General features: G+C 41.7%; 1 protein-coding gene and 1 non-coding gene across 8 annotated transcripts in view; both read left to right on the top strand.

The window, feature by feature from the left end:
• Positions 1-27,055, top strand: part of LOC112628493 (AP-3 complex subunit sigma-2) — an 87,136-nt gene that overhangs the window by 17,728 nt on the left and 42,353 nt on the right. For 3 of the 7 annotated variants that reach the window (XM_025391339.1, XM_025391340.1, XM_025391337.1), the window contains exons 1-3: positions 3,203-3,337; positions 8,079-8,170; positions 8,588-8,699. In XM_025391339.1, coding sequence (XP_025247124.1) covers positions 3,269-3,337; positions 8,079-8,170; positions 8,588-8,699 — 273 coding nt within the window. In that variant the 5' untranslated portion in view covers positions 3,203-3,268. Of the gene's footprint in view, positions 1-3,178; positions 3,338-8,078; positions 8,171-8,587; positions 8,700-27,055 lie in introns of those variants that run through there. The other 4 variants (XM_025391336.1, XM_025391338.1, XM_025391334.1 and 1 more) reach the window with 4 other exon arrangements.
• On the top strand, positions 10,894-11,000 carry LOC112629501. The gene has a single exon (XR_003120613.1). It is a non-coding gene; the product is annotated as a U6 spliceosomal RNA (small nuclear RNA).

Here is a 27,055-nt window from a genome sequence, read left to right on the forward strand (position 1 = left end):
TTTTTTTTTTTTTTGAGCCGGAGTCTCACTCTGTCGCCCAGGCTGGAGTGCAGTGGTGCGATCTCGGCTCACTGCAACCTCCGTCTCCCAGGTTCACGCCTTTCTCCTGCCTCAGCCTCCCGATTAGCTGGGACTACAGGCACCCACCACCACGCCTGGCTAATTTTTTTGTGTTTTTAGTAAAGACAGGTTTTCACCATGTTAGATAGGATGGTCTCAATCTCCTGACCTCGTGATCCACCTGCCTCAGCCTCCCAATGTGCTGGGATTACAGGCGTGAGCCACCGCACCCGGCCTATTTTAATATATTTTAATTTGCCTTTCCCCCCACTTATAGTGAGCTTAAACATTTTTTCCTTTTCCTAGCTGTATTTCTCCCTTTGTTATTCAGTTTTTTTGTCCATTTATCTACTGGGGAGATGGGGAGTGATACCTCTTTATCAGAGTTATTTGTATTTTAAATGTAACCATTTGCCATATTTTAATGATTTTTCCATTAAATAATTCTTTTCATAAAAAAATCTTTATATAGCTATTGATGTTTTGTGATTTTTATTGCTTCTAAGCTAATGCAGATTTTTGGATATTATTCAATTTCGTTTTCTTCTATTTAGGTTATTATCTGGTTTTATACTTAACTACTTATTTTCAAATTGCTAACCAGTTTATCCTAATAGTATTTACTGAATTCCTTCCCACTCCTATATCACATATTAAAATTATTTTGTGCCTAAATTATTTATAGTATTTCAGTTAGTCTTCCTATAATTATAATTTGGACCATCAAAGTAGGTTTTAATAGTTGGCAGAGCTAGTTCTTCATAATTCTGTTTCAGAATTTTCTTTGATATTTTTCCTCAACATTTTAAACATTTTTGTCAAGTTTCAGTGCAACTGACTTTGGGTTTTTATTTATTTAAAAACTGGGCCATGCCAAGTGCAGTGGCTCACGCCTGTAATCCCAGCACTTCGGGACACTGAGATGGGTGAATCACTTGAGGTCAGGAGTTTGAGACCAGCCTGGCCAGTGTGGTGAAACCCCATCTCTACTAAAAATACAAAAATTTGCTGGGCATGGTGGCATGCACCTGTAATCTCAGCTACTGGGGAGGCTGAAGCAGGAGAATTGTTTGAACCCGGGAGACGGAGGTTGCAGTGAGCCAAGATCATGCCACTGCACTCCAGCCTGGGCAACAGAGACTCCATCTCAAACAAACAAACAAACAAACAAAAACAAAAAAACGCTGGACCAGGCATTGTGGGGGTTTGGGAGGCTGAGGCTGGAGGATCGCCTGAGGCCAGCAGTTTGAGGTTACAGTGAGGTATGACTGTGCCACTGCACTCCAATCTGGGTAAGACCCTGTCTCTGAAAAAACAAACAAGCAAACCCCAAAACTCTAGCTGCAAAAGTAGCACATATTTCTTTGAAGGAATAAAAGGAAAACTCGATAATCCTACCACCCAAAGATGTTTTAAAATCACTTATGTGGTACTCAGTTATGTGCCATGCACTGTTCCAAGTGCTTACAAATATTATAATAACTCCTTTTGTGTTTATAACAACTGTCTGCAGTCAGTAGACTCATTTTCCAGTTTAGGAAACTGATATTACACCTTTTCTACAGATGAAGAAACTTGCCCAGGGTGCCCAGGCAGTCCGCAGAACCATGCTTTGAATCAGGGCAGTGTGGTTCCAGGGGCCTGTACAAATCAAACCACCCTGACTCTGCCATTCCATCAGATACATTATTCATATTTTGGTGTATTTGCCGCCAATCTTGTGCAAAGTGGGTTGTCCCTGTGCAGACTTCGTGTAATCTTTTGGCTTAACAGATGTCATGAACACTTCTGTATCATAAATCTTTCCCAGCATGATTTTTATTAGCTATTTAATATTTCTCATATTCATGTAGAACAATGCACTTAACCAATTTCTCATTTTTGTAATAATTTTTTTCCCATTTTCCCCTGTAATAACACTGCTGAGATATATATTTTTTTCTTTTTTATTTTACTGTTCTAAAGATACTCTGGCAGAAATGTATGTTCCTGAGGCTAAATCTTCTCACACATCCACAATCATTTTATTATAAATTCCAGAGCTGGAAACGCTGAGTCTAATGTTAAATAAATAAATATATATATATATAGAGAGAGAGAGAGACAGAGAGAGAGAGAGAGTTTTTTTTTTGGAGACAGAGTCTCCCTCTGTCGCCCAGGCTAGAGTGCAGTGGCGCAATCTCGGCTCACTGCAACCTCCCCCTTCCGGGTTCAAGCCATTCTCCTGCCTCAGTCCCGGGACTAAGTATCTGGGTATCTGAGTCCCAAATATCTGGGACTACAGGCGCGCGCCACCACACCCGGCTAATTTTTGTAATTTAGTAGAGGCGGGGTTTCACCATGTTGGCCAGGCTGGTCTCGAACTGCTGACCTCAAGTGAGCCACCCGCCTCAGCCTCCCAAAGTGCTGGGATTACAGGCCTGAGCCCCCGGGCCTGGACTGTTACATATTTTAAAGGCTTCTGATCCATATTGCCAAACAGTCCTCTGGATCGATTTGCAGCTGTATCCGCTGCTCCATCTGCAGTATACGAACGTGCTCCACCTTACCCACACTGGGTCATTAAAAGAACAAACAAAAATAAGAACTTGATTGATTTGGGATTTTAAAGGAAATGCACTAAAAATTCTTTAATTCCACCATTCACCGTCTACCATGGAGGAACAGCCCATATGCACAGAGAGACAGCTACGTAATTCACTGCAGCATTGTAATACTGAAAAATAAAAATGAACGAAACGTTCCTTAACCGAGGAACGGCCGAATGACCAGCGTCTCCACTCCGCGGAACGTTCTGCGAGCGCTAAGGGGAAGGCGGGAGTACAGGTTTTGGAGCGGACGGTGAGAAAGGCAAGCTCGCGCCGCCTCTCTGTGTTGGCAACCCGGCTGGTGGTCAAGTTTCGGCTTCTGGGGCCAGCTGTCGGTCTTGGCGAGGGACATAGATCCGGATTCGCATCCTGACCGGCCAACCGACGCTGGTCGAGGTGACCACGCTCCTGGGCACCCGCACCTGCAGTCCGCAGGGGACCCCGCCGCCTTCTCCAGGGCGTCAAAGAGGCCGGACCCTTGGGTGCTAGGGCTCCTGGGTGCCGGGGCCAAGTTTCCGAGTGCCGCTCTCAGCAGCGCACCAACCGGAAGTGGCCGTGTTGTGGCGGAAGGAGGCGATTTCTGGGAGTAGCCGGTGCTGAGAGAACCGTGGCTGGCAAAGATGATTCAGGCGATTCTGGTTTTCAACAACCATGGAAAGCCGCGGCTAGTCCGCTTCTACCAGCGTTTCGTGAGTGCGGCCCGGCTTCACCACGCCCGTTGAGGGTGCCCACTATCTCTTCCCTCCTCTTTGGCCTCTGGGCGCCCGGGGGCACCGCTCCTTGGTCACCTGGGGCTCCTGCACCGTGCATGACCCTCACCCTTCTTAAGCACTTAACCTGGGCGCAGGCCGGTGCCAGGCATTCTGTCTCCCGCCCTACTGCCCCCGCTCTTTCTGACCCTTTTCTGGATCCTGGCATTTCTGTGCCATTTTGTGACATTTTCCCTTGGGTCTCTGGGAACGAGATAGAAGCGACAGTGGGGAGTGTGCCTCGTTGAGAACTTGAATGATTGAAGTCACGTTCTGTCATCTTTTTGGTTGTTGACCACAGTTTCACGAGGAAGAAATATTAAGTTTCTGAAAGTTTTTGTTATAGCCAAAGGGTCTGGAAAAGTTCTTTATTTGGAATTATTTTGCTTCAGTGTGGCTGGGACTTTCCAGAGACTAGATACCCTTCACTCTGTAGGGTTGAAGAAAATTTTAGTTTAAAAGTGGAAACATGATGAGAAATTATAAATGCTGCTGCATAAGGGCTCAATAAGTGATTACGTAAATTTGAATTTTCCCAACACGTTCCTTTGCAAACACATAAACATCAGTATTTGCTTCTTGTCTTCCAGTATTTTATTTCTTCATGGCGGGGTTTCAAAATGTTACATAATTGGGGTACTGGTGAAACTGAAGAGGGAAAAGAGTCAGAAAACGTATTCCGGCTTCAGCTCCACCTTTTCTACTCTTGCGTCTATTGACAAGTTAATAAACCCTTTTCAGACTTTTATTCTGTCTTTTTTCAATCAGAAATGAAAAACTAATTTTACTCCTTCATAAGATTTTTAAAGCTAGGTTACATTTAATTAAGTAGATTACATCGAGGTAAAAATATGAGTATTCAACATAACTATTTGTATTTGCATTTGTGTGTATACAGATTCCCCCCTAGTTTTTTTCTAACAGGGTTATTGAGATAAAACTAACATGCCATACTATTTACTTATTTATTTTACGTTATTTACTTATAGAGACGGAGTCTATGTTGCCCAGGCTAGTCTTGAACTCCTGAGCTCAAGCAATCCACCGGACTCAGCCTCCCAAAGTGCTGGGATTACAGGCATGAGCCACTGTGTCTGGCCCCAGTTTACCTATTTAAAGAGGACAGTTCAGTGTTTTTTAGCACGTTCACAGAAGCTGCACAACCATCACCACAATCAATTTTAGATCATTTTCATCACCCCAAAAAGAAACCTCTGCCCATTAGCACTCATTGCCTATTTCTCCATGACTGTCCCAGCCCTAGAGAGTCTCTTTCCCTCTAAATTCGCCTGTTCTAGAATGGCAAATGGAATTTGACTATTCCAGAGTGGCAGATGGAATTTGCCTATTCCGTTGCATATAAATGAAATCATAAATAAGTGGGTTTTTTTGTGTCTGCCATGTTTCATGTAGTATAATGTTTTCAAGATTCATCCATGTTGTAGCATGTATCTGATCTTCATTTCTTTTATTGCTTAATAATATTGCATTATATGGGTATGCCATATTTTGATTGTTTATAAGCTGATGTTTCTACTTTTTGGCTCTTCTAACTAATGCTGCTATGAACATTCTTGTGCAAGTTTTTATGTGGACTTATGACTTCATTTCTCTTGGTTATATACCTAGGAGTAGAATTGCTGGATCATATGGTAACTATGGTGAACATTGTGAGAAACTGCAAACTATTTGACAAACTTTCCAAGTGGCTGCACCATTTTACATTTCCATCAGCAATGTATAAGGATTCCATTTTCTTCACATCCCTGCCATTCGTTATTTATTTATTTATTTTTTTTTTTGATTAAAGACATTTTAGTGGGTATAAAGTGGTATCTCATTGTGGCTTTGTTTTTTCCCCCGAGACTGAGTCTTGCTCTGTCTCCCAGGCTGCAGTGGCGTGATCTTGGCTCACTGCAACCTCTGCCTCCCGGGTTCAAGTGATTCTCCTGCCTCAGCCTCCTAAATAGCTGGGATTACAGGTGCCCGCCACCATGCCTGGCTAATTTTTGTATTTTTAGTAGAGATGGGGTTTTGCTATATTGGCCAGGCTGGTCTTGAACTGCTGACCTCAAGTAATCTGCCCGTCTTGGCCTCCCAAAGTGCTGGGATTACAGGTGTGAGCCACTGCACCTGGCTTATTGTGGTTTTGATTTTAATTTCCAAAATGACTAATAATGTTGAGCATCTTTTCATGTGCTTATTGACCATTCATGTATCTTTGGAGATCATAGGATTTTTATAAGACCTCATGAGCTCATAGATGAAAGTACCTTGAAAACTACAGAGTACTAAAATGATATGAGGGGTTATTAAAATCACTGAGGCATGTAAGCAATTGGTAGTTTACCTTTTTACTGAACTAGAAATTAGGTAGCCTCATCATTTCATACCATTTCCCACTGCTGCCACTTCCCCCAGAGTCAGATAAAAGGCTTTAGTTCAAAAGATGTGTTTTCAGTTTTAAAAAGTGCTGATGTTTAGCATGTTTCGTATTTTGCAGTATATAGACTTAGTTCCTTACAGCATCCTGTCATCTGTGAGCTTTGTTCTTTAAATGGAAATGAGGAAAATAGTGATTGATTTACTCAAATTTGTAGTGACCAATGATTAGCAAGTTTTCATTCATTCAGTAAATACTGTGAGCCATTCCATACCCATGTGAGTCAAAGTAATTTCCCCACAATTACGTTTTCCCTGTTTTTTCCCCTCTCTGTTTCTTTTAAATAACTAACCCTTTCAAAGCTAAATTCAGGGCTGTAGAAAAAAAGGGATTAAAATTACTTGAACCTATTTTCTAACTCTTGGGGCAAGTCCAATTTAAGGTTTTCTTATGCTTTGTTACTCAAAGTGTGGTCCCCAGACCAACAGAAATGGTATTGCCTGGGCGCTTACTAGACTTGCATCTCAGGATTTAACCTATACCTGCTAAATCCGAATCTGTATTTTAACAACATTCACAGCTGATTCATTGCAAACTAAGATTTGAGAAGCAATGGTCTAGAGCTTTAAATTATTTTCTGTCTTAATTGCTGGTTTCTCCCTCTCATTACCCTTTTTAACCATACTTCTGAAACTCATATGTATAATTAGAAATCAAAGGTGAGTTATCAAAGTGATTTCATCAGAGTTGAGCTTTCTTATGCACGTAGTAAGTGAAAAAATAAGGCCAGACATGGTGGCTCACGCCTGTAATCCCAGCACTTTGGAAGGCCAAGGCATGTGGATCACCATGAGGTTAGGAGTTCAAGATCAGCCTGACCAACATGGTGAAACCCCATCTCTACTATAAATACAAAAATTAGTGGGGCATGGTGGCGCATGCCTGTGATCTCAGCCACTGGGGAGGCTGAGGCAGGAGAATCGCTTAAACCCGGGGTTGGAGGTTGCAATGAGCTGTAATCGCACCACTGCCTGGGCAACAGAACAAGACTCAGTCTAAAAAAAAAATAATAAAACATTTTATTTGTAGCTCTCTGATTGTTCAAAATTTTAATCTGTGATCTATTTTTCTTTTTTTTTTTTTTTTTTTTTGAGACTGAGTCTGGCTCTGTCGCCCAGGCTGGAGTGCGGTGGCCGGATCTCAGCTCACTGCAAGCTCCGCCTCCCGGGTTCACGCCATTCTCCTGCCTCAGCCTCCCGAGTAGCTGGGACCACAGGCGCCCGCCACTTCGCCCGGCTAGTTTTTGTATTTTTTTTAGTAGAGACGGGGTTTCACCGTGTTAGCCAGGATGGTCTCGATCTCCTGACCTCGTGATCCGCCCGTCTCGGCCTCCCAAAGTGCTGGGATTACAGGCTTGAGCCACCGCGCCCGGCTATTTTTCTCAATAATACTTTGTTGATGAGTAACACAGCATCTTATATGTAGTATCTATATTACCAGTACAAAAGATGGCAGCTGTATTTGCCAATACAACTTTTTAAAACATTTACATGATTACTTCTTGAGCTTCTTCTTTTTTTTTTTTTTTTTTTTTTTGAGATAGCGTCTCACTCTTTCGCTCAGGCTGGAGTGCAGTGGCATGATCTCAGCTCACTGTAACCTCTGTTTCCTGGGTTCAAGCAATTCTCCTGCCTCAGCCTCCCAAGTAGCTGGGATTACAGGCATGTGCCACCACGCCCGGCTAATTTTGTATTTTTAGTAGAGATGGGGTTTCTCCATGTTGGTCAGGCTGGTCTCGAAATCCTGACCTTGTAATCCACTCCCCTCGGCCTCCCAAAGTGCTGGGATTTCAGGCGTGAGCCACCGTACCTGGCCCACATCTTGACCTTCTTAAAATGTTAGACCTGTTGAGATTTATTATATACTTGTCACAGATGTTTTCCAGGGGAAGACAAAATATTTCAGGATCAGGCCTTCTAGTTATTCTCTGACTTTGTATGAGAGTTTATCAATGTTCCTTTTCTTGTTTAAATATCAGCTTACCTGTAGGACAGTAATGGTTAGTGACTTAGATATTTAGGTAAATATACCCTATCTTAATTCCTGTATCAGAGCCTTGTCATCCATTTTTCATAGATTCACTCTTATTTTTTCCTCATCATTTTTATCATTTCTAAAAACAAGTACTAAATGTTTAGATGTTCCCAGCTTAGAAACACTTCTTCCCTGTCCATCCCCATGGATGGGATGTAGTTTTTCAGGCCTGCCCACTGATTCACTTATCTTTTTGTTCCATAGCCAGAAGAAATTCAACAGCAGATTGTTCGAGAGACTTTCCATTTAGTCCTCAAGCGGGATGACAACATCTGTAACTTCTTGGAGGGTGGAAGGTAAACTGTCAGCTTCATTTTTCTCCCCATATATCCACTTGTGAGTGCCCTTCATTATTGCATCTTCTGGCAGTACTCAAGTGTCAGGTGGATACTTGATGCAACTGTAACTGGTCTCACCATGATCTGCTCAGGGAGAGACACAATTCTCTCTGGGGGCGCAGTTCAATTACTGTGCTTCTGATATCGCTCATTTGGATGATCGGTCCCTGGGAGGATAGGCAGGAGAAAAGGTAAGGTAAGGTGGCTTTAGGTACCTCTGCCAAACTTGGTTGCCATTCACCTAGTAAGAATGGCCTGCTTCTAGCATCTGGCCTTCTCCTTTCCAGTGGGCCCTTTCTCATTCTTTGGCACAAGGTTCCTTTTTGATGTGTTTAATTAAGCTGTGGGCATTTAAATGTTTCCCATCTTCTGCAGTTTGATTGGTGGCTCTGACTACAAACTGATCTACCGACACTATGCTACCCTCTACTTTGTATTTTGTGTGGATTCCTCAGAGAGTGAACTTGGAATCTTGGACCTCATCCAGGTATGTGTAGTCAGCTAACGATGGCAGCAACTTTAGAGAGTTTCCATGGGATTTTTGAGTAACCTTGTGTCCATCTCCTTATTGATACTGGTAAAAGTTGCCAGATGTCCACCAGGTGGTGCTCTGGGAGAGCTCCTGAGAAACCCTCAGCACTTGTAGATTTATTGGTTTCTATCTAGCCCTTGCACTGCCCTTGGTTTTCATTTACAAACTTATACTTTTGGCCGGACATGGTGGCCCACAATCTGCTTTCAGATTGTTTTTATTAACTTCATGAAAACTGAGATGTGTAGGGATCCTAGCTTGGGAACTATTCATTTAGCATAATTTCATCATTTTATATGTGAGATTCTAGATGAGCTTCTTTTAAGTACTTGAATAAGCCCATAGGTAGAAAACACTCAAATAGATGCTACATTGAAAACTTAAGTAACAACAATTGTGGAAAAGAAAATTCTATAGCTATAAAATGTAAACTTTAAATGCTTACAACAACAGGCCAGATATGGTAGCTCATGCCTATAATCCCAGCACTTTGTGAGGCCAAGGCGGGCGGATCAGTTGAGGTCAGGAGTTTGAGACCAACCTGGCCAATATGGTGAAAGCCTATCTCTACTAAAAATACAAAAATTATCCAGGCGTGGTGGTGTGCACCTGTAGTCCCAGCTACTCAAGTGGCTGAAGCAGGAGAATCGTTTGAACCTGGGATTTGGAGGTTGCAGTGAGCCGAGATCGTGCCACTGTACTCCAGCCTGGGCAACAGAGTGAGACTCCGTCTCAAAACAACAATAAATTAAAAATAAATAGACCGGGCATGGTGGCTCACGCCTGTAATCCCAGCACTTTAGGAGGCCAAGGCGGTCAGATCACGAGGTTAGGAGATTGAGACCATCCTGGCTAACACGGTGAAACCCCGTCTCTACTAAAAATACCAAAAATTTGCCAGGCATCGTGGCGGGCGCCTGTAGTCCCAGCTTCGGCAGGCTGAGGCAGGAGAATGGCATGAACCTGGGAGGTGGAGCTTGCAGTGAGCTGAGATCGCGCCACTGCACTCCAGCCTGGGCTACAGAGTGACACTCTGTCTCAAAATAAATAAATAAGTAAATAATAAATAAATAAATGCTTACAACAAAATTTGTTTTCTTAAGATAAAAGTTTAAAAGCTAAATATAACTTGGAACAAATAAATTGAAATTTTGAATATATAATTTTGTAAGATAATTAAAAATTTCATACATTGTATTCACTGATACATAAAAGTATACATAAAGATGAACCCATCTAAAACAGGTGCATCTTGGAGATAATTTTTAAATACTTTCTTAAAACCTGAGTCAGATTGGACATTGAGAGTCAGCATAATAGAAAGAGCTCAAGGTGGGGTGCAGTGGCTCACACCTATAATCCCAGCACTTTGGGAGGCCGAGGTGGGTGGATACTTGAGGCCAGGAATTTGAGACCAACGTGGTCAACATGATGAAACCCTGTCTCTACTAAAAATACAAAAAATTAGCTGGGCCTGGTGGCATGTGCCTGTACTCCCAGCTACTTGGGAGGTTGAGGTGGGAGAATCGCTTGAACCCAGGAGGCAGAGGTTGCAATGAGCCAAGATCGTGCCACTGCGCTTCAGCCTGGGCAACAGAGTGAGACCCTGTCTCAAAAAAAGAAAAAAAGCGCCGGGCGCGGTGGCTCAAGCCTGTAATCCCAGCACTTTGGGAGGCCGAGGCGGGTGGATCACGAGGTCAGGAGATCGAGACTAACCTGGCTAACATGGTGAAACCCCGTCTCTACTAAAAATACAAAAAACTAGCCGGGCGTGGTGGCGGGCGCCTGTAGTCTCAGCTACTTGGGAGGCTGAGGCGGGAGAATGGCATGAACCCAGGAGGCGGAGCTTGCAGTGAGCCGAGATCACGCCACTGCACTCCAGCCTGGGAGCACAGCGAGACTCCGTCTCAAAAAAAAAAAAAAAAAAAAAAGAAAAAAAGCTCAAGATCTAGCATCAGGAAATCTGGGTTTGAGTCATGAATCTACCATCTGAAAAGTGATATTAGGTTGTAGAATTCAAATGTGAGAATGTGCTTTATACTACTGTTAACGGTATGTAGCAGGCTATAGAAATGTGTACATAATATGAGTTTATTTGAAAATTAAGGAAATATAGTGATAATGTATTTTAAAAATTGGGATAGAGTGCTTGCTTCATTCAGCAGCATATATTCTAAAAGTGGACCAATGCAGAAAAGATTAGCATTGCCACTGTGTAAGGATGACATGCAAATTGGTGAAGCATTTCATATTATAAAAAATAAGGAAAATTTTTTAAAAGAGAAAAAAAAATTGGGCCACAGTTATAAGAGAAAATGGACCTTGGAGATTTATATTAACAATACAAAAAGACCAGCTTTATAATTTTTAAAAAATTATTTATTTATTTATTTTTGAGACAGAGTCTTGTTCTGTTGCCAGGCTGGAGTGCAGTGGCACGATCTCAGCTCACCGCAACCTCCGACTCCCTGCTTCAAGCGATTCTTCTGCCTTACTCAGCCTCTCGAGTAGCTGGGATTACAGGCACACACCCAGCTAATTTTTGTAGTTTTGGTAGAGACAGGGTTTTACCATGTTGGCCAAGATGATCTTGATCTCCTGACCTTGTGATCTGCCTGCCTTGGCCTCCCAAAGTGCTGGGATTACAGGTGTGAACCACTGTGCCCGGCCTCTAACTTTATAATTTAATAGACATTTATTAAATATTTAGTGTACATTGGATTTGGTAAGATCAGATAAGTAAAACGTAAAAATAATAGGAACTAAAAAGTTTGATCTTTGTTTTTGTTTTTTTTTTGAGACGAGGTCTTGCTCTTAAACTGGAGTGCTGTGGAGTGATCACAGCTCACTGCAGCCTCCATCTCCCAGGCTCAACCCATCCTCCTACCTCAGCCTCCTGAGTAATGGGGCCTACAGGCATGCATCACTACATCTGGCTAATTTTTTGAATTTTTTAGAGATGAAGTCTCACCATGTTTCCAGGCTGGTCTCGAACGTCTCAGCTTAGGCAGTCTTCCCACTTTGGCCTCCCAAATTGCTGGGTTACAGGTATGAACCACTGGACCCGGCTGATCTTTGAAAAGATAATAAAAATTAATAAATAGTTGGCCTAATTGATATAAAGAAGATAGAAATAGAAAACATTGTTTTAAAGGGATGATATATACATAGTTATACTACCAATATATCTGAAATAGCTGACTACAAAAAATAACTGCACTGGCCTGGCGCAGTGGCACGTGCCTATAATCCCAGCACTTTGGGAGACCAAGGAGGGTGGATCACTTGAGGCCAGGAGTCTGAGACCAGCCTGACCAACATGGTGAAACTTCGTCTCTACTAAAAATAGAAAAATTAGCTGCGCATGGTGGCACATGCCTGTAATCCCAGCTGCTTGGCTACTTGGGTAGCTGAGGCATGAGAATCACTTGAACCTGGGAGGCAGAGGTTGCAGTGAGCTGAGATCACACCGTTGCACTCCAGCCTGAGCAACAGAGCAAGACTCTATCTCAAAAAATATGAAAACAAAAAACTTACCAAATGAGGTCAACATAAAAGCACTGAAATAATATTAGGATAAAATAATAGATGTTAAAAAAAAAAAAAAAAAAAAAAAAGAACTGACTCCCTAATGGGGTCACAGAATTTTTTAAAGTTGAAGTACATTAAAACCTGTATGTTGCATTCAGTTATTTTTTAAAACTTAGAACAAGGAATCCTACTACCTAAGCGTATTTCATGGAATAAATTGGTTATCATCCAAAAACCTGACTCTAAAAAGCAAGATGGGCCGTGCACAGTGGTTCACGCCTGTGATCCCAGCACTTTGGGAGGCCAAGGCAGGAGGATCACGAGGTCGGGAATTTGAGACCAGCCTGGCCAATGTGGTGAAACTCTGTCTCTACTAAAAATACAAACAAAATTAGCTGGGTGTGGTGGCACCCAGCTACATGGGAGACTGAGACAGAAGAATCACTTGAGCCTGGGAGGCGGAGGTTACAGTGAGGTGAGATTGCGCCACTGCACTCCAGCCTGAGTGACAGAGTGAGACTGTGTCTCAAAAAATAAAACAAAGGGGAAGATGTTTGTCAAATATTGCTTGTTAGTATTGGTATAAAATTACATACTAACTAAAATCTTAGCCAACAATCAGTTGAACCAAGGGATTGTGAAACCTGACTTTTTTTTCCTTTTTGACTCTCCCATTAGCAAGCAATGTGCCCTTAAACAAATCATCTAGGCTTTATTGGCCTTAATGGTTTTTGTTTGTTTTGCGTTTTGTCTCTTCTGTGTGTTGGGTGTTTTTTTTTTTTTTAATCTACAAAGATACTAGATATTCTTTTCTAGCCCTAAAATTATTTCTTTAGCAGGAAAACTGCATACTATTAAATAGAAGAATTATACATTGTGTCCAAATAGTATTTATTCCCAAGAATGCAAGTCAGTGTAACAAAGAAAAATTAATAGTTGGCCGGACGCGGTGGCTTAAGCCTGTAATCCTAGCACTTTGGGAGGCCGAGACGGGCAGATCACAAAGTCAGAAGATTGAGACCATCCTGGCTAACACAGTGAAACCCCGTCTCTACTAAAAAATACAAAAAGACTAGCCGAGCGAGGTAGCGGGCGCCTGTAGTCCCAGTTACTCGGGAGGCTGAGGTAGGAGAATGGCGTAAACCCGGGAGGCGGAGCTTGCAGTGAGCTGAGATCCGGCCACTGCACTCCAGCCCGGGCGACAGAGCGAGACTCCGTCTCAAAAAAAAAAAAAAAAAAAAAAAAAAGAAAAAGAAAAATTAATAGTCTATTATAGCAGTAAGAAAAACTAATATAATAAAAATTAGTAGTTTCTGAGAGGAGTGATTATCCAAATTATATTAAATACACTCTTAAACTGGAATAAGAAGCATTTTTGATTAAAAGTACACATTTATTAATTGTTTACTTTCTGAAGAAATGAATATAGTTATGTGGTTCAGAATTCAGAGACACACTATGAGTATACAGGTTGAATATCCCTTTGAACTGCTTGGGACCAGAAGTGTTTTGGATTTTGGACTTTTTCACATTTGGGGATATTTGCATCATACTTATCCTAAATCTGAAAGTCCAAAACCTGAAATGCCCAATGAGCATTTCCTTTGAGCATCATGTCGGCACACAAAATTTTGGATATTGTAGTGTTTTGGATTTCAGATTTTTGGATTTTGAGTGTTCAACCTGTATGGTGAAAAATATCCTCCTTCCCCTTTCCCCTCGTCACTTAGTTTACTTTCCCTGAAGCAATCAATTTTAGTTTCAAAACCAAGAGCCAAGAAACCAGAGCCACTGTTATCTCAGGGTAAAATCTGTAGGCATTTGTGAATACTCTTGTTGAGTGTTTCATCCAGGTGCAGTGGCTCATACCTATAATCCCAACCCTTTGGGAGCCTGAGGCAGGAGGATCACTTGAGCTCAGAAGTTCAAAACCAGCCTGGGCACCATAGTGAGACCTACCTAGTCCCTATAAAAAATCAGGTGGTGTGCCCCTGTGGTCCCAGCTACTCATGTGGCTAAAGCAGGAGGACTTCTTTTTTTTTTTTTTTTTTGAGACGGAGTCTCGCTCTGTCGCCCAGGTTGGAGTGCAGTGGCCGGATCTCAGCTCACTGCAAGCTCCACCTCCCAGGTTTACGCCATTCTCCTGCCTCAGCCTCCGGAGTAGCTGGGACTACAGGCGCCCGCCACCTCGCCCGGCTAGTTTTTTGTATTTTTTTTAGTAGAGGCGGGGTTTCACCGGGTTAGCCAGGATGGTCTTGATCTCCTGACCTCGTGATCCACCCGTCTCGGCCTCCCAAAGTGCTGGGATTACAGGCGTGAGCCACCACGCCCGGCCTGCAGGAGGACTTCTTGAGCCCAAGAGGTTGAGGTTTCAATGAGCCATATTCACGCCACTACACTCCAGCTTGAGTGACAGAGCGAGACTCTGTCTCAAAAAAAAAAAAAAGGAATATCTTTTATTGTTTAATTTTAACAAACATTTGTAGTGAGTGATACAAAAACAAATGAAGAAGTAACATAGTAAAGAAAGAGAGATAAGTTATCATGTAAGGTGGCTGGATTATGGACATAGAAAATCTTTTTAAAAAATTATAAGTAAGGAAATTATATCAGCAAAATGACAGAATATGAGATAAAGCCAACAAAATTAAATTTCCTGTTTCTGAGAAAACAGCTAGAAAATGCATAATTAAAGAAGCCTCATTTACGGTAGTAATAAAGAATAGTTAGTGCTTGGGAATGAACTTGGTATGGAATACTTGACATTGATTCCAATAAAATTATAAAATCTTAAAGGAAAAACAAAGGAATAGTTGGAACAAATGGAGCTACAAACTCTCCCCTTGTTGGAAAGAGTCAAGCAAAGATGACAGTAGTCCCAAAGGTGGTGAGCAACACATCAAATGGAAAACCAAGTATAATTCCATCAGGAGAGTTTATAGAACTCGGTAAAGGCAAAATATATCAGGGAAAAGGGGTGGCCAAGAAATGCAAAACTATATTCTAGGGAAAAAGGACAGTGATGGGAAATTTGCTTTACTAGGTTTCAGAATATATAGTAGTTACAGATGAATTGATTAGAAAATCGAAATCAGTTGGAAACAATTGGAACTAATAATAGAGTTCTGTAAGGTGACTGAATACAAGTTTAACATATGGAAATTAGTAGCTTTTGGCCAAGCACAGTGCATCACGCCTGTAATCCCAGCCCTTTGGGAGGCCGAGGTGGGCAGATCACTTGAGGTCAGGAATTTGAGACCAGCCTAGCCAACATGGAGAAACCCCGTCTCTATTAAAAATACAAAAAATTAGCCAGGTGTGGTGGCACATGCCTGTAATCCTAGCTACTTGGGAGGCTGAGGTAGGAGAAACTCTTGAACCTGGGAGGTGGGGGTTGCGGTGGGCTGAGATTGTACTCTGGCCTGGGCAACAAGAGCGAAACTCTGTCTCAAAAGAAAAAAAAAAAAAAAGGTCAAAGCAGAACGGGGGGGGGGGGGGGGGGGGGGGGGGGGGGGGGTAAAATGAGTGTTCTTAGCTGATTCAGGTAGCAGAGCACCTAGGATAACAGACACTGGATACTTTGTTTCTTTTTTTTTAATTAATATGAATAAAACTACTGTAAGTCTTTATGCAAACTGTTATGCCTGTTCATACCCTGCTAAAAACAGAATACCTGGGTCAAAGGGAATTAATATTTCTAATCATAATGCATATTGCTAGATAGATATTTAGAAAGAGTATGTTAGCCAGGCACGGTGGCTCACACCTGTAATCTCAGCACCTTGGGAGGCCGAGGCGGGCAGATTACCTGAGGTCAGGAGTTCAAGACCAGCCTGGCTAACATGGTGAAACCCCGTCTCTACTAAAAATACAAAAAATTAGCCGGGCGTGGTGGCATGCACCTGTAATCCCAGCTACTCGGGGGGCTGAGGCAGGAGAATTGCTTGAACCTAGGAGGTGGAGGTTGCAGTAAGCTGAGATCGTGCCATTGCGCTCCAGCCTGGGTGACATATCTCCAAAAAAAAAAAAAAAAAAAAAAAGAAATGAAGAGTATGTTAATTTATAATGCCTCCAGTACTATATAAGTTTGTTTCCTTGTAACTCTAGTACTGAAGTGCATCATTTTAAATTTCTACTCAGAGATAGAGGTACCTCACATATTTGAATTTTTATTAATCATGCTTTTTCCGTATGTGAGTTTATAATTTTATTTTCCATGTCAGCCTTCTGTAATATAATTGAACCACTTGTCCAGTGAAGTCTAGATCCTGGCTTATAATATCATATTTTATATATTCTAAGATGCACATTTTATCACACTTTAATAACTCTAAAATCTGGATGTGTGTTATAGTGGGTGACATCTTACAATTATAATTGACGGCATTTTTTTTTCTTTGTTAGCAGATAAAACAATGGTTTGCCTTATCATCAACAAATAAGTAAATCTCTGTGTTTTTTGAGTTTATTTTAAAACTTATTTTTTTCAAACTAATTATTGTCTAACCTATTATATTAAGTGTAAATAATCCATTTTTACCTCCCCTTGTTGAAGAAACTCTAATGTTGTATACTGTATTAAGTTTAGAGTAAAACTCAGGCCCCCTATTACAGCCTGTAAGGCCCAGCATGGTCTGGCTCCTTTGCCACTCTCTCCCCTCACCGGATACACTGTCATCTTCATTGTGCTCTGGCCTTCTTGCTGTTCTTCAAACACAAGTACATTTTTGCCTCCAGGCCTTTGTACTTGTTCTGTCCCCTGGAATACTCTCATCTAGGTTCCTTCACTTCAGCTCTTCAAATGACTGACGACTTTTATCATTTATGTCTCAGCTCGAATTTTAATCCTTAGACAGACTTTCTTGACATTCTATCTGAAGTAACCCCCGTCACATCATCCTGTTTACTTCCTTCAGGGCACTTAGGACAATAGAAGATACCTCGTTTCATTTGCCTCCTTGTTCTTCCCACACCCAGAATATAAACTCGATAAGAACATGAGTTGTTGACTGTGGTGTCAACAATAGTATGTTCCTGGCATGTAGTCATCACACCTTTAACATTGGTTCAATAAACATTTAATACATAATTGGATTTAGTTTTTACTCTTCATTTCTTCATTTTATTCCACTGAGTTACATTTTTCTTTCTGCATTACTTTCTTGTTGTTTTATTTATTGTTTCTTTTCTTTTTCTTTTTTTTTTTTTCTGAGACGGAGTCTTGCTCTGTTGCCCAGGCTGGAGTGCAGTGGCTCAAACTCGGCTCACTGCAATCTCCGCCTCCTGGGTTCAAGCAATTTTCCTGCTTCAGCCTCTTGAATAGGTGGGACTATAGGCGCCCACCACTGCATCTGACTAATTTTTGTATTTTTAGTAGACACGGGGTTTCACTATGTTGACCAGGCTGGTCTCAAACTCCTGACCTTGGCCTCCCAAAGTGCTGGGATTACAGGCGTGAGCCACCGCACCCAGCTATTTATTGTTTCAATATAGTTTCACATACCTAGTAAGACTAGTTATTCCCCTTTGTGGCAGTTGTTTTTCAACACATTCTCTGATATTTGTAACTATTTATTCATCCATGTATATACTTGAATAATTTGTAAAGGTCCCAAAAAGTCCCTGTTGGATTATAATTATAATTAGAAGTGAATTAACAGTTAGCATTTCCCTCTTGTTTATTCATTTCTTCTTTTGAAACTTACATTAAAGTTTCTTTTATTTATTTTTTATTTTTTGGAGACAGAGTCTCACTTCGTCACCCAGACTCCAGTGAAGTCTAGATCCTGGCTTATATTATCATATTTTATATATGCTAAGGTGCACATTTTATCATACTTTTATAACTCTAAAATCTGAGATCACACCACTGCACACTGGGCGACAAGAGTGAGATTGCATCTCAAAAAAAAAGAAAAAAAATGAAGTGTATGTTAATTTATAATGCCTCCAGTACTATATAAGTTTGTTATATAATTTGGAATCTCACTCTTGTCGCCCAGAGTGCAGTGGTGTGATCTCAGCTCACTGCAACCTAACCTTGAGGTTAGGAGTTCGAGACCAGCTTGGCGCCACATGGTGAAACTCTGTCTTTACTAAAAATGCAAAAAAATTAGCCAGGAGTGGTGATGGGTGCCTGTAGTCCCAGCTACTGAGGAGGCTGAAGCAGGATAATCACTTGAACCCAGGAGGTGGAGGTTGGAATGAGTCGAGATTGTGCCACTGCACTCCAGCCTGGGTGACAGAGTGAGACCCCCAAAAATAAAAATTAATAAAAATTAAAAGTAATCACACTCTATATATAGTTCTAAAACTTTCCTTTTCATCATTTAAGTTCTGGAGCTTTTTCCACATGCATTTTTTTTGATGGTGTGTGATTTTCCATAATATGAATGTATTCATATCTTCATCTTTGATTCATCATGCTGCTTGTGTGAAGGGGTGGCCTACCCCTCCACACCTGTGGGCGTTTCTCGTTAGGTGGAACGAGAGACTTGAGAAAAGAAATGAGACACAGAGACAAAGTACAGAGAAAGAAAAAATGGGCCCAGGGGACAGCGCTCAGCATACAGAGGACCCACGCCGGCACTGGTCTCTGAGTTCCCCTAGTATTTATTGGTAATTATCTTTACCATCTTAAAGAAAAGGAAGTGGCAGGATAATAGGATCATTATAGGGAGAAAGTCAGCAGTAAGACATATGAATAAAGATCTCTGTGACATGAATAAGTTTAAGGAAAAGTACTGTGCCTTGATATGCATATGTAAACATCTCCATAAACCTTTTTAGTGCATAAAGAGCAGCTTTGCACTAGCAAGTCCCGCCTTTCGCCCTAAGGCAGTTTTCTCCTTTCTCAGTAAACAGAACATACAATCGGGTTTTATACCGAGATGTTCCATTGCCCAGGGACGGGCAGGAGACAGATGCTTTTCTCTATCTCAACTGCCAGCAACCGCCGAGAGGCCTTCTTTCCTCTGGTACTGGTCCTCCTCAGCACAGACCCTTCACGGGTGTCAGGCTGGGGGACGATCAGGTCTTTCCCTTCCCACGAGGCCATATTTCAGACTATCATGTGGGGAGAAACCTTGGACAATACCTAGCTTTTCTAGGCAGAGGTCTAGAAGTGTGCGTGTCCCTGGGTACTTGAGATTAAGAGAATGGTGATGACTTTTAACCAGCAAGCTGCCTTCAGGCACTTGTTTAACAAAGCACACCCTGCACAGCCCAAAATCCTTTAAACCTTGAGTCACCATAGCACATGTCTCTTGCAAGGACAAGGTTGGGGGCAGGGTCACAGATTAACAGCATCTCAAATACAGAACAAAATGGAGTCTCTTATGTCTGCTTCTTTCTATATAGACACAGTAACAAGCTGATCTCTTTCTTTTCCCCACACTTGTGGGCATCTATGTTTTTCCCAATTTCTTGCTATTGCAAATGATGCTGCAATGACATCCTTCCATGTGCATCTATATGCATATATGTTAATTCCCATAGTACAGATTTCTCAATTGGAATTGCTGCTTTAATAAGGGTATGTGTTTTTAAAATGAATAGATACTGCTGAATTGCCTCCAAACAAAGGCTTTGTTTTTGATACTTGTACTAATGGAATGTAATAAGAATGTATCTGTTTACCCGTAACCTCACCGACTTTTGAATATTAGAATATTAAGAATATTTTCACGCTGGGTGCAATGGCTCACGCCTGTAATCCCAATACTTTGAGAGGCCAAAGCAGGAGGATCGCTTAAGCCCTGGAGTTTGAGACCAGCCTGGGCAGCATAGTGAGACTTTGTCTCTACAAAAAAATTAACCTGGCTGGGTGCAGTGGCCCACGCCCATAATCCCAACACTTTGGGAGACCAAAGCAGGCAGATCACTTGAGGTCAGGAGTTGGAGACCAGCGTGGCTAACATGGTGAAACCTCGTCTCTACTAAAAATACAAAAATTAGCTGGGCCATGGTGCGGGACATCTGTAATCCCAGCTGCTCAGGAGGCTGAGGCAGGAGAATCACTTGAACCTGGGAGGCAGAGGTTGCAGCGGCCTGAGATCATGCCACTGCACTCCAGCCTGGGTGACAGAGACCCTGTATCAAAACAAACACAATAACAACAAAGAAAATTAGCCTGGGGTGGTAGCATGCCTCTATGATTCTCAGCTACTTGGGAGGCTGAGGTTGAAGGATTGCTTGAGCCCAGGAGATCAAGGCTGCAGTGAGCTATGATTACACCACTGCACTCCAGCCTGCATGACAGACCAAGACCTTGTCTCAAAAATAAGATAAGAATATTTTCAAATGTTTGCCAATCTGATGGGTGAAAAGATGCAAATTCATTGTTTTCACTAGCGTTTCCCTGAATAGTAGTGAGGCTGCATATCTTTGGTATTTGGAAATGTCTGTGATATTTGTCCACTTATCAAATGACTCATTTGTTTTGTTTGTAAGTTGGATTCTTTCCTAATTGTATGGATATTCTTTTTTTGTTATATTTATTGCAAATATTTTCTCCTAGTCCATTGGTCTTTTTACTTTATGTAGATACATCTGGAAGTTGTTTTCTTCATAGCTCCCAAGGTATGAAAATATTCTCCAATAGTTCTGCTGGTTTTTTTCCTTTGGAGAAAACCATTTTTATTATCATCACCACCCAGCTTATTTGTGCTGGGTTATGTACCAGTGGCAAGATCTTCTAACGAACATCTGCATAACATTTCTTTTATGTTTTAAAAGATGAAAATAACTGTACAAGGTTAAGTACAAAAGTACACAAGATAACAGACACAAAAAAAATGCATGTATGAGATTTCATTCTACCTACAGCATTTTATGTTCAAAAAGTAGAATTCATGAACCAAAAAATATTGTCCTTCTATAGTCCTGTCAGGTTTAGTGGAAGTGAGTTTAACATGATTACAACACCTATATCACTGATCTGATATTTATGAAAAAAATCTTAATTTTTCAATAAATTAAAGCCAATGCAAATGGGAATAGCATTTCAGTTTTTTGGTATTTTTCTTTTTTTTTTTACTTTTATTTTGAGACAGAGTCTCACTCTGTTGCCCAGGATGGAGTGCAGTGGCATGATCTTGGCTCACTGTGACCTCCGCCTCCCAGGTTCAAGCAATTCTTGTGGCTCAGCCACCAAGCCACCCAGGGTTTCACCATGTTGGCCAGAGTGGTCTCAAACTCCTGGCCTCAAGTGATCCACCTGCCTCGGCCTCCCAAAGTGCTGGGATTACAGGCGTGAGTCACCGCGCCCAGCCACATTTCAGCTTTATAAGATAGAGATATGAACATGGATGGTGGTGATGGTTGCACATTATGAACGTTATCGAATGCTACTGAATTGTACACTTAAAAAATGGCTATGATAGTAAATTTTATGTTATGTGTATTTTACCACAGCTTAAAAAAAAGAGAGGAAGAAAAGCCAGTGCAACAAACTGGAACACTAGCTCTTTGGGAACAAGGACCTGACATCAGAACAAGAAGGCTATAAGTTCCCAAATCTTAAAAGTATGGTCTTTTTTAAACTGCATTCATTTCTTACGTTGAAGATGTGAAACCCAATCCCATTCCTCTTTGTGTGTGGGTTTGTGATCTTGCCTTTTCATATTGAGCATCTACATTTCTAAATACAGGACTTCCTATTGCTTCACAGTCTTCTAAGTTTCTTCATCAGCTGAGCTACATCCAGCTTCATCATCACTCTTAATACCCGCTAATTTCCTATATATGACATTTTGGTCCTTGTTTCCCAAAGTCATAGTTCAGCAGATGGGGAGTTTGCCCAGTTTTTCTTGCCTTGATTTTTTTCCTCTTGTTCAGCAAATTTCACTGGATTTCTAGCTGCTGTGTCATAATCCCTCGGTACAGCTGTTCCATCTCTGCCAAAGCTGTTGCTTGCAGGGCTCTCATTTGAGCTGCCATAGCTATCTGAGTTATTGGCATTCCTGATGCCAACAGGGCAGCAACATTAAGAACAAAATCTCTAGTAACTGGAGCTATTTCTTGTTTTTGTTTTTCAACAATATCTTTTTCTTTTAAAAACTTTTTCTGCAACACCCATCCCAACTATTTCTTTTTCTTGCTGTTCTTGTAATTTCTTTGCCTATTCCATCCTCCCAGCTAAAACTCTTAGGCATCCATTGCTGTGCCTTTACCTCTGAAGAGAGATGAACTAGAAATCTGGCTTAAACTTCTGGTAAATCTTCTTAGTTTCTCAATGCTCTTCTTTCTCTCTTGTCTTCTGCTTCCTGTACTACTTCTGCTTCTTTCCTATGCGTGTCATATTTATTTATTTACTTATTTTTCACACACAACACAGATGTAGTTTTTATCTTGAACAGGAGCAAGATCTGGTCCATGGTTTTCTTTCTTTTGTTTTTGTTTTTTTTTTTTGTTTTTGTTTTTTTTCCTTTTTGGAGACGGAGTCTCACTCTGTTGGCCAGGCTGGAGTGCAGTGGTGCGACCTCAGCTCACTGAAACCCCCACCTTCTGGGTTCGAGTGATTCTCCTGCCTCAGCTTCCCAAGTAGCTGGGACCACAGACGTGCACCACCACACCTGGCTAATTTTTGTGTTTTTAGTGGAGACAGGGTTTCGCCATGTTGACCAGGCTGGTCTCAAACTCCTGAACCTCAGGTGATCTGCCTAACTTGGCCTCCCAAAGTGCTGAGCTTATAGGTGTGAAGCACCGTGTCCAGCCCATGGTTTTCTTTTCCTTCTCCTAGATCATGATTGTTCTTCTCTCTGCTTCTGGATTGAGACTACTTCTTTTCCCTCTTTCTACTATGATGATGCCTTTCACGAGACCTGTATCTTGAGTGGACTTCTGCTTCCTGACGACTTTGTTTGTGTCTGTGTCTGTCCTTATCATTTTCAGATGAATTTATTTATTTATTGAGATAGCATGTCATTCTGTTGCCCAGGCTGGAGTGCAGTGGCATGATCACAGCTCACTGTAACCTCTGTTCCCCCGGCTCAAGCTTCTCACCACAGCCTCCTGAGTAGCTAGAATCACAGGCACACACCACCACACCTGGCTAACTTTTGTGTTTTTTGTAGAGACAGAGCTTTGCAATGTTGCTCAAGCTGGTCTCAAACTTGTGAGCCCAAGCAATTTGCCCACCTTGGCCTCCCAAAGTACTGGAACTACAGACGTGAGTTACTGCACCCAGCCCATTTTCAGATGAATTTAGTCCCTCTCTTCCTTTATCAGAATAGTGTTGTTTGTCATTAGGCTCCTCAGAAGTGTATTTCTTAGAGGAATTGTTGTAGGATTCCTGTCTCCTTGCCTTATCATGAAATAGGCTTATTATTTTCCTACCTGAGTCTGCAGTGTCTTCAGTTCAGCCTTTTTGCCCATCAGCATGCTCTTTGTGTTTTCGTCCTTCATTTTCTTTCTCGTTTTCTTTCTCTTGACCTTGATTGTGATCTTGAATAATAATATTTTGAGTAAGAAAAACCGATGCATCCGACAGTTCTTCTTTTTCCCCCACCATCTGGGGATGTCTTTTTCTGGGGCTAGTCCATCTTGTCCTGGATAACTACCCTATCTTGAGAACCCAGTCTTAATTTCATTAAACATCTTTAATGAAGACAGCCTTTTGGCACAGTGCTGCTGCAAAATGTGGTCTGGCTCTCCTCACATGTTCTCTGGCTGCCACACTTCAGAGCTCAGGCCACTAGGGTGGCACCTCCACTTGCCACTTTTAGCAGTACCAGCCACCTCAAAGCTTTGCCACAGACTGAATAGCTCTTTCTGGGGGCCTGGATGGCACCCAGGGGATCTGCCATTGCTTTTTAAATTTATTTTTTACATTTAGCTCATTAATATCTGTTAGATATTTTTATGTCTCCATTGAAATAGGTAACTTTATTTTTCCCCCAAAGGGTAACTGTTCTAACATTATCAGTTAGCTTGTCTTTTCCCCACCAACTTAAAATATGACTCTTACTTTAAAAATTACATGTTATAAACGTGTATGTTTCAGTAATTTATATTCTGCCCCACTGATCTACATTCCCATGTTAGAATTATACTTTTATTTTTAAAATTTATTTAGAGACAAGATCTTGCTATGTCACTCTGGCTGGAATGCAGTGGTGCAATGATAATTCACTGCAACCTTGAATTCCTGGGCTCAAGCAATACTCCCACCTCAGCCTTCGAAGCAGCTGGGACTGCAGGTGTGTGCCACTGTGCCTGGCTAATTTTTTTATTTTTATTTTTTTGTAGAGACGATGTTTTGCTATGTTGCCCAGGCTGGTCTCAAACTCCTGGGCTCAAGGGATCCTTCTGTCTTGGCCGCCCAAAGTGTTGGGATTCTAGGCGTGAGCCACCCCACCCAGCCTTAGTATTATACTATTTTAGTTAACAAAGCTTTACAATGAATTTTGATACCTAGAAAGACAAGCCATTCCTTATTTTCGCTGTTTTTCCAAATTTTTTTGGCAGGGTAGTCTTTCACATTTAATTTTCTGTAAGAACTTTAGTCTGTCAAGTTTCATTTTCTAAAGTCCGACTGGGGACTTCCATACTTCTAAATTCATTTTTTTCCTTTAAAACTGTAGAAAGTGAACTTTAAAACACACACACACACATACAAGGACAGAGAGTACAGGAAAGGAGACAATAGCAATGAAATTTTTGAAAGCAGACAGGAATATGAATGCTTGATAATTGACTTGGAAAGCCACATCCCAGCCAACAATAGGGAAAGCTGACAGGCAAGCCGATAGAACTCTCAAAAGGCACAGAGCTGGCAGCGTAGAGTCTCACTGGGGTGTGGGTCTGGAGCAGACAGGGAAAGCTGTCTGAGAACCAGTTAGCTCCCTAAGTCCTTTTCCCAATTCCAGTTCTCTGGTTAATTGCCCTTACCCCAGCACAAGACTGCAGATTTATTCCCTGAGAGTGAAAGAAAGTGTCTCTGGCTTAGGCGACAAAAGGTGTGCTTGATGGTACAAGTCGGGGATTAAATGATCATATGGATTCTGATTGTCGAATACTAATTTGCCAGCCCACTCAGCTCCCACGTATCTAGCAGTCTTTTATTCTCCAGGCAGGAGATTGAAAGATTTTGTCTCATGTGTCCATGTGAAGAGACCACCAAACAGGCTTTGTGTGAGCAACAAGGCTGTTTATTTCACCTGGGTGCAGGTGGGCTGAGTTTGAAAAGAGAGTCAGCAAAGGCTGGTGGATTATTAGTTCTTATAGGTTTTGGGATAGGCAGTGGAGTTAAGAGCAATGTTTTGCAGGCAGTGGGTGGATCTCACAAAGTACGTTCTCAAGGGTGGGGAGAATTACAAAGAACCTTCTTAAGGGTGGGGGAGATTACAAAGAACCTTAAGGGTGGGGGAGATTACAAAGTACATTGATCAGTTAGGTTGGGGCAGAAATAAATCACAATGGTGGAATGTCATCAGTTAAGGCTATTTTCACTTATTTTGTGGATCTTCAGTTGCTTCAGGCCATCTAGATGCATACCTGTGGGTCACAGGGGATATGATGGCTTAGCTTGGGCTCAAAGGCCTGACATTCCTGTCTTCTTATATTAATAACAAAAATAAAACAAAATAGTGGTAAAGTGTTGGGGCAGTGAAAATTTTGAGGGGTGGTATGGAGAGATAATGGGCAATATTTCTCAGGGCTGCTTTGAGTGGGATTAGGAGCGGCGTGGGATCCTAGAGTGGGAGAGATTGAGCTGAAGGAAGATTTTGTGGTAAGGGGTGATATTGTGGGGTTGTTAGAAGGAGCATTTGTCATATAGAATTATTGGTGATGGCCTGGATGCAATTTTGTATGAATTGAGAAACTAAACGAAAGATATAAGGTCCAAATAAAAGAAGGAGAAAAACGGGTATTAAAGGACTAAGAATTGGGAGTACCCAGGATGTCCAATTAGGGAGTGTCCAAGTGGGGTTCAACATTATTGTTTGCTTGGTTGGTGAGTTTTTGGGCTCTGTCCTTGAGTTTTTTTATGTTGTTATATACTAGGCCAGATTGATCTAGGTAAAGACAACATTCTTCATTTAAAAATATACAAAGTCTTGGCCAGTCGCGGTGGCTCACGCCTGTAGTCCCAGCACTTTGGGAGGCCAAGGTGGGGGGATCACGAGGTCAGGAGATCGAGACCATCGTGACTAACACAGTGAAACCCCGTCTCCACTAAAAATACAAAAAATGCTCCAGATGTGGTGGTGGGCGCCTGTAGTCCCAGCTACTCTGGAGGCTGAGGTAGGAGAATGGCGTAAGCCCGGGAGGCGGAGCTTGCAGCGAGCCGAAATCATGCCACAGAACTCCAGCCTGGGCGACAGAGCGAGACTCCATCTCAAAAAAAAAAAAAAAAAGTATATATCTATCTACACACACACACACACACACACACAAAGTCTTTTTTTTTTTTTTTTTTTTTTTTTTTTTTTTTTAAAGCAGTGGGTAAGTCAGGGCCTCGGCGATTTTGGAGGAAAGAAAAATGCAAAGCCAGCAACTGTTCGTTAAAGAAGGATTAAAAACAGCTAGGAGAGAGTGAGATTGATAGTGTGGTGGAGATAACTGGGGAGAGGTAGAGGGTGGCATAAGAACGGGAACCAGAATAAGAGTGAGTATAAAAGTAAAGAATAGAATTTCATCAGGGTGGAAGTATTGGAGGGTGCCCTGCCACCAAAGATCATCTATCTACTCCAAGAGTGAGTCAAGGGTGGCGGTTTGGGGATGGCACCGGGAGATATCAGCTGTGATGTCTTGGAGAAACGGTGTAAACTGGCAGT

Source organism: Theropithecus gelada, chromosome 7b (assembly GCF_003255815.1).
Source record: "Theropithecus gelada isolate Dixy chromosome 7b, Tgel_1.0, whole genome shotgun sequence".
In the NCBI taxonomy this organism is placed as follows: domain Eukaryota; kingdom Metazoa; phylum Chordata; class Mammalia; order Primates; family Cercopithecidae; genus Theropithecus; species Theropithecus gelada.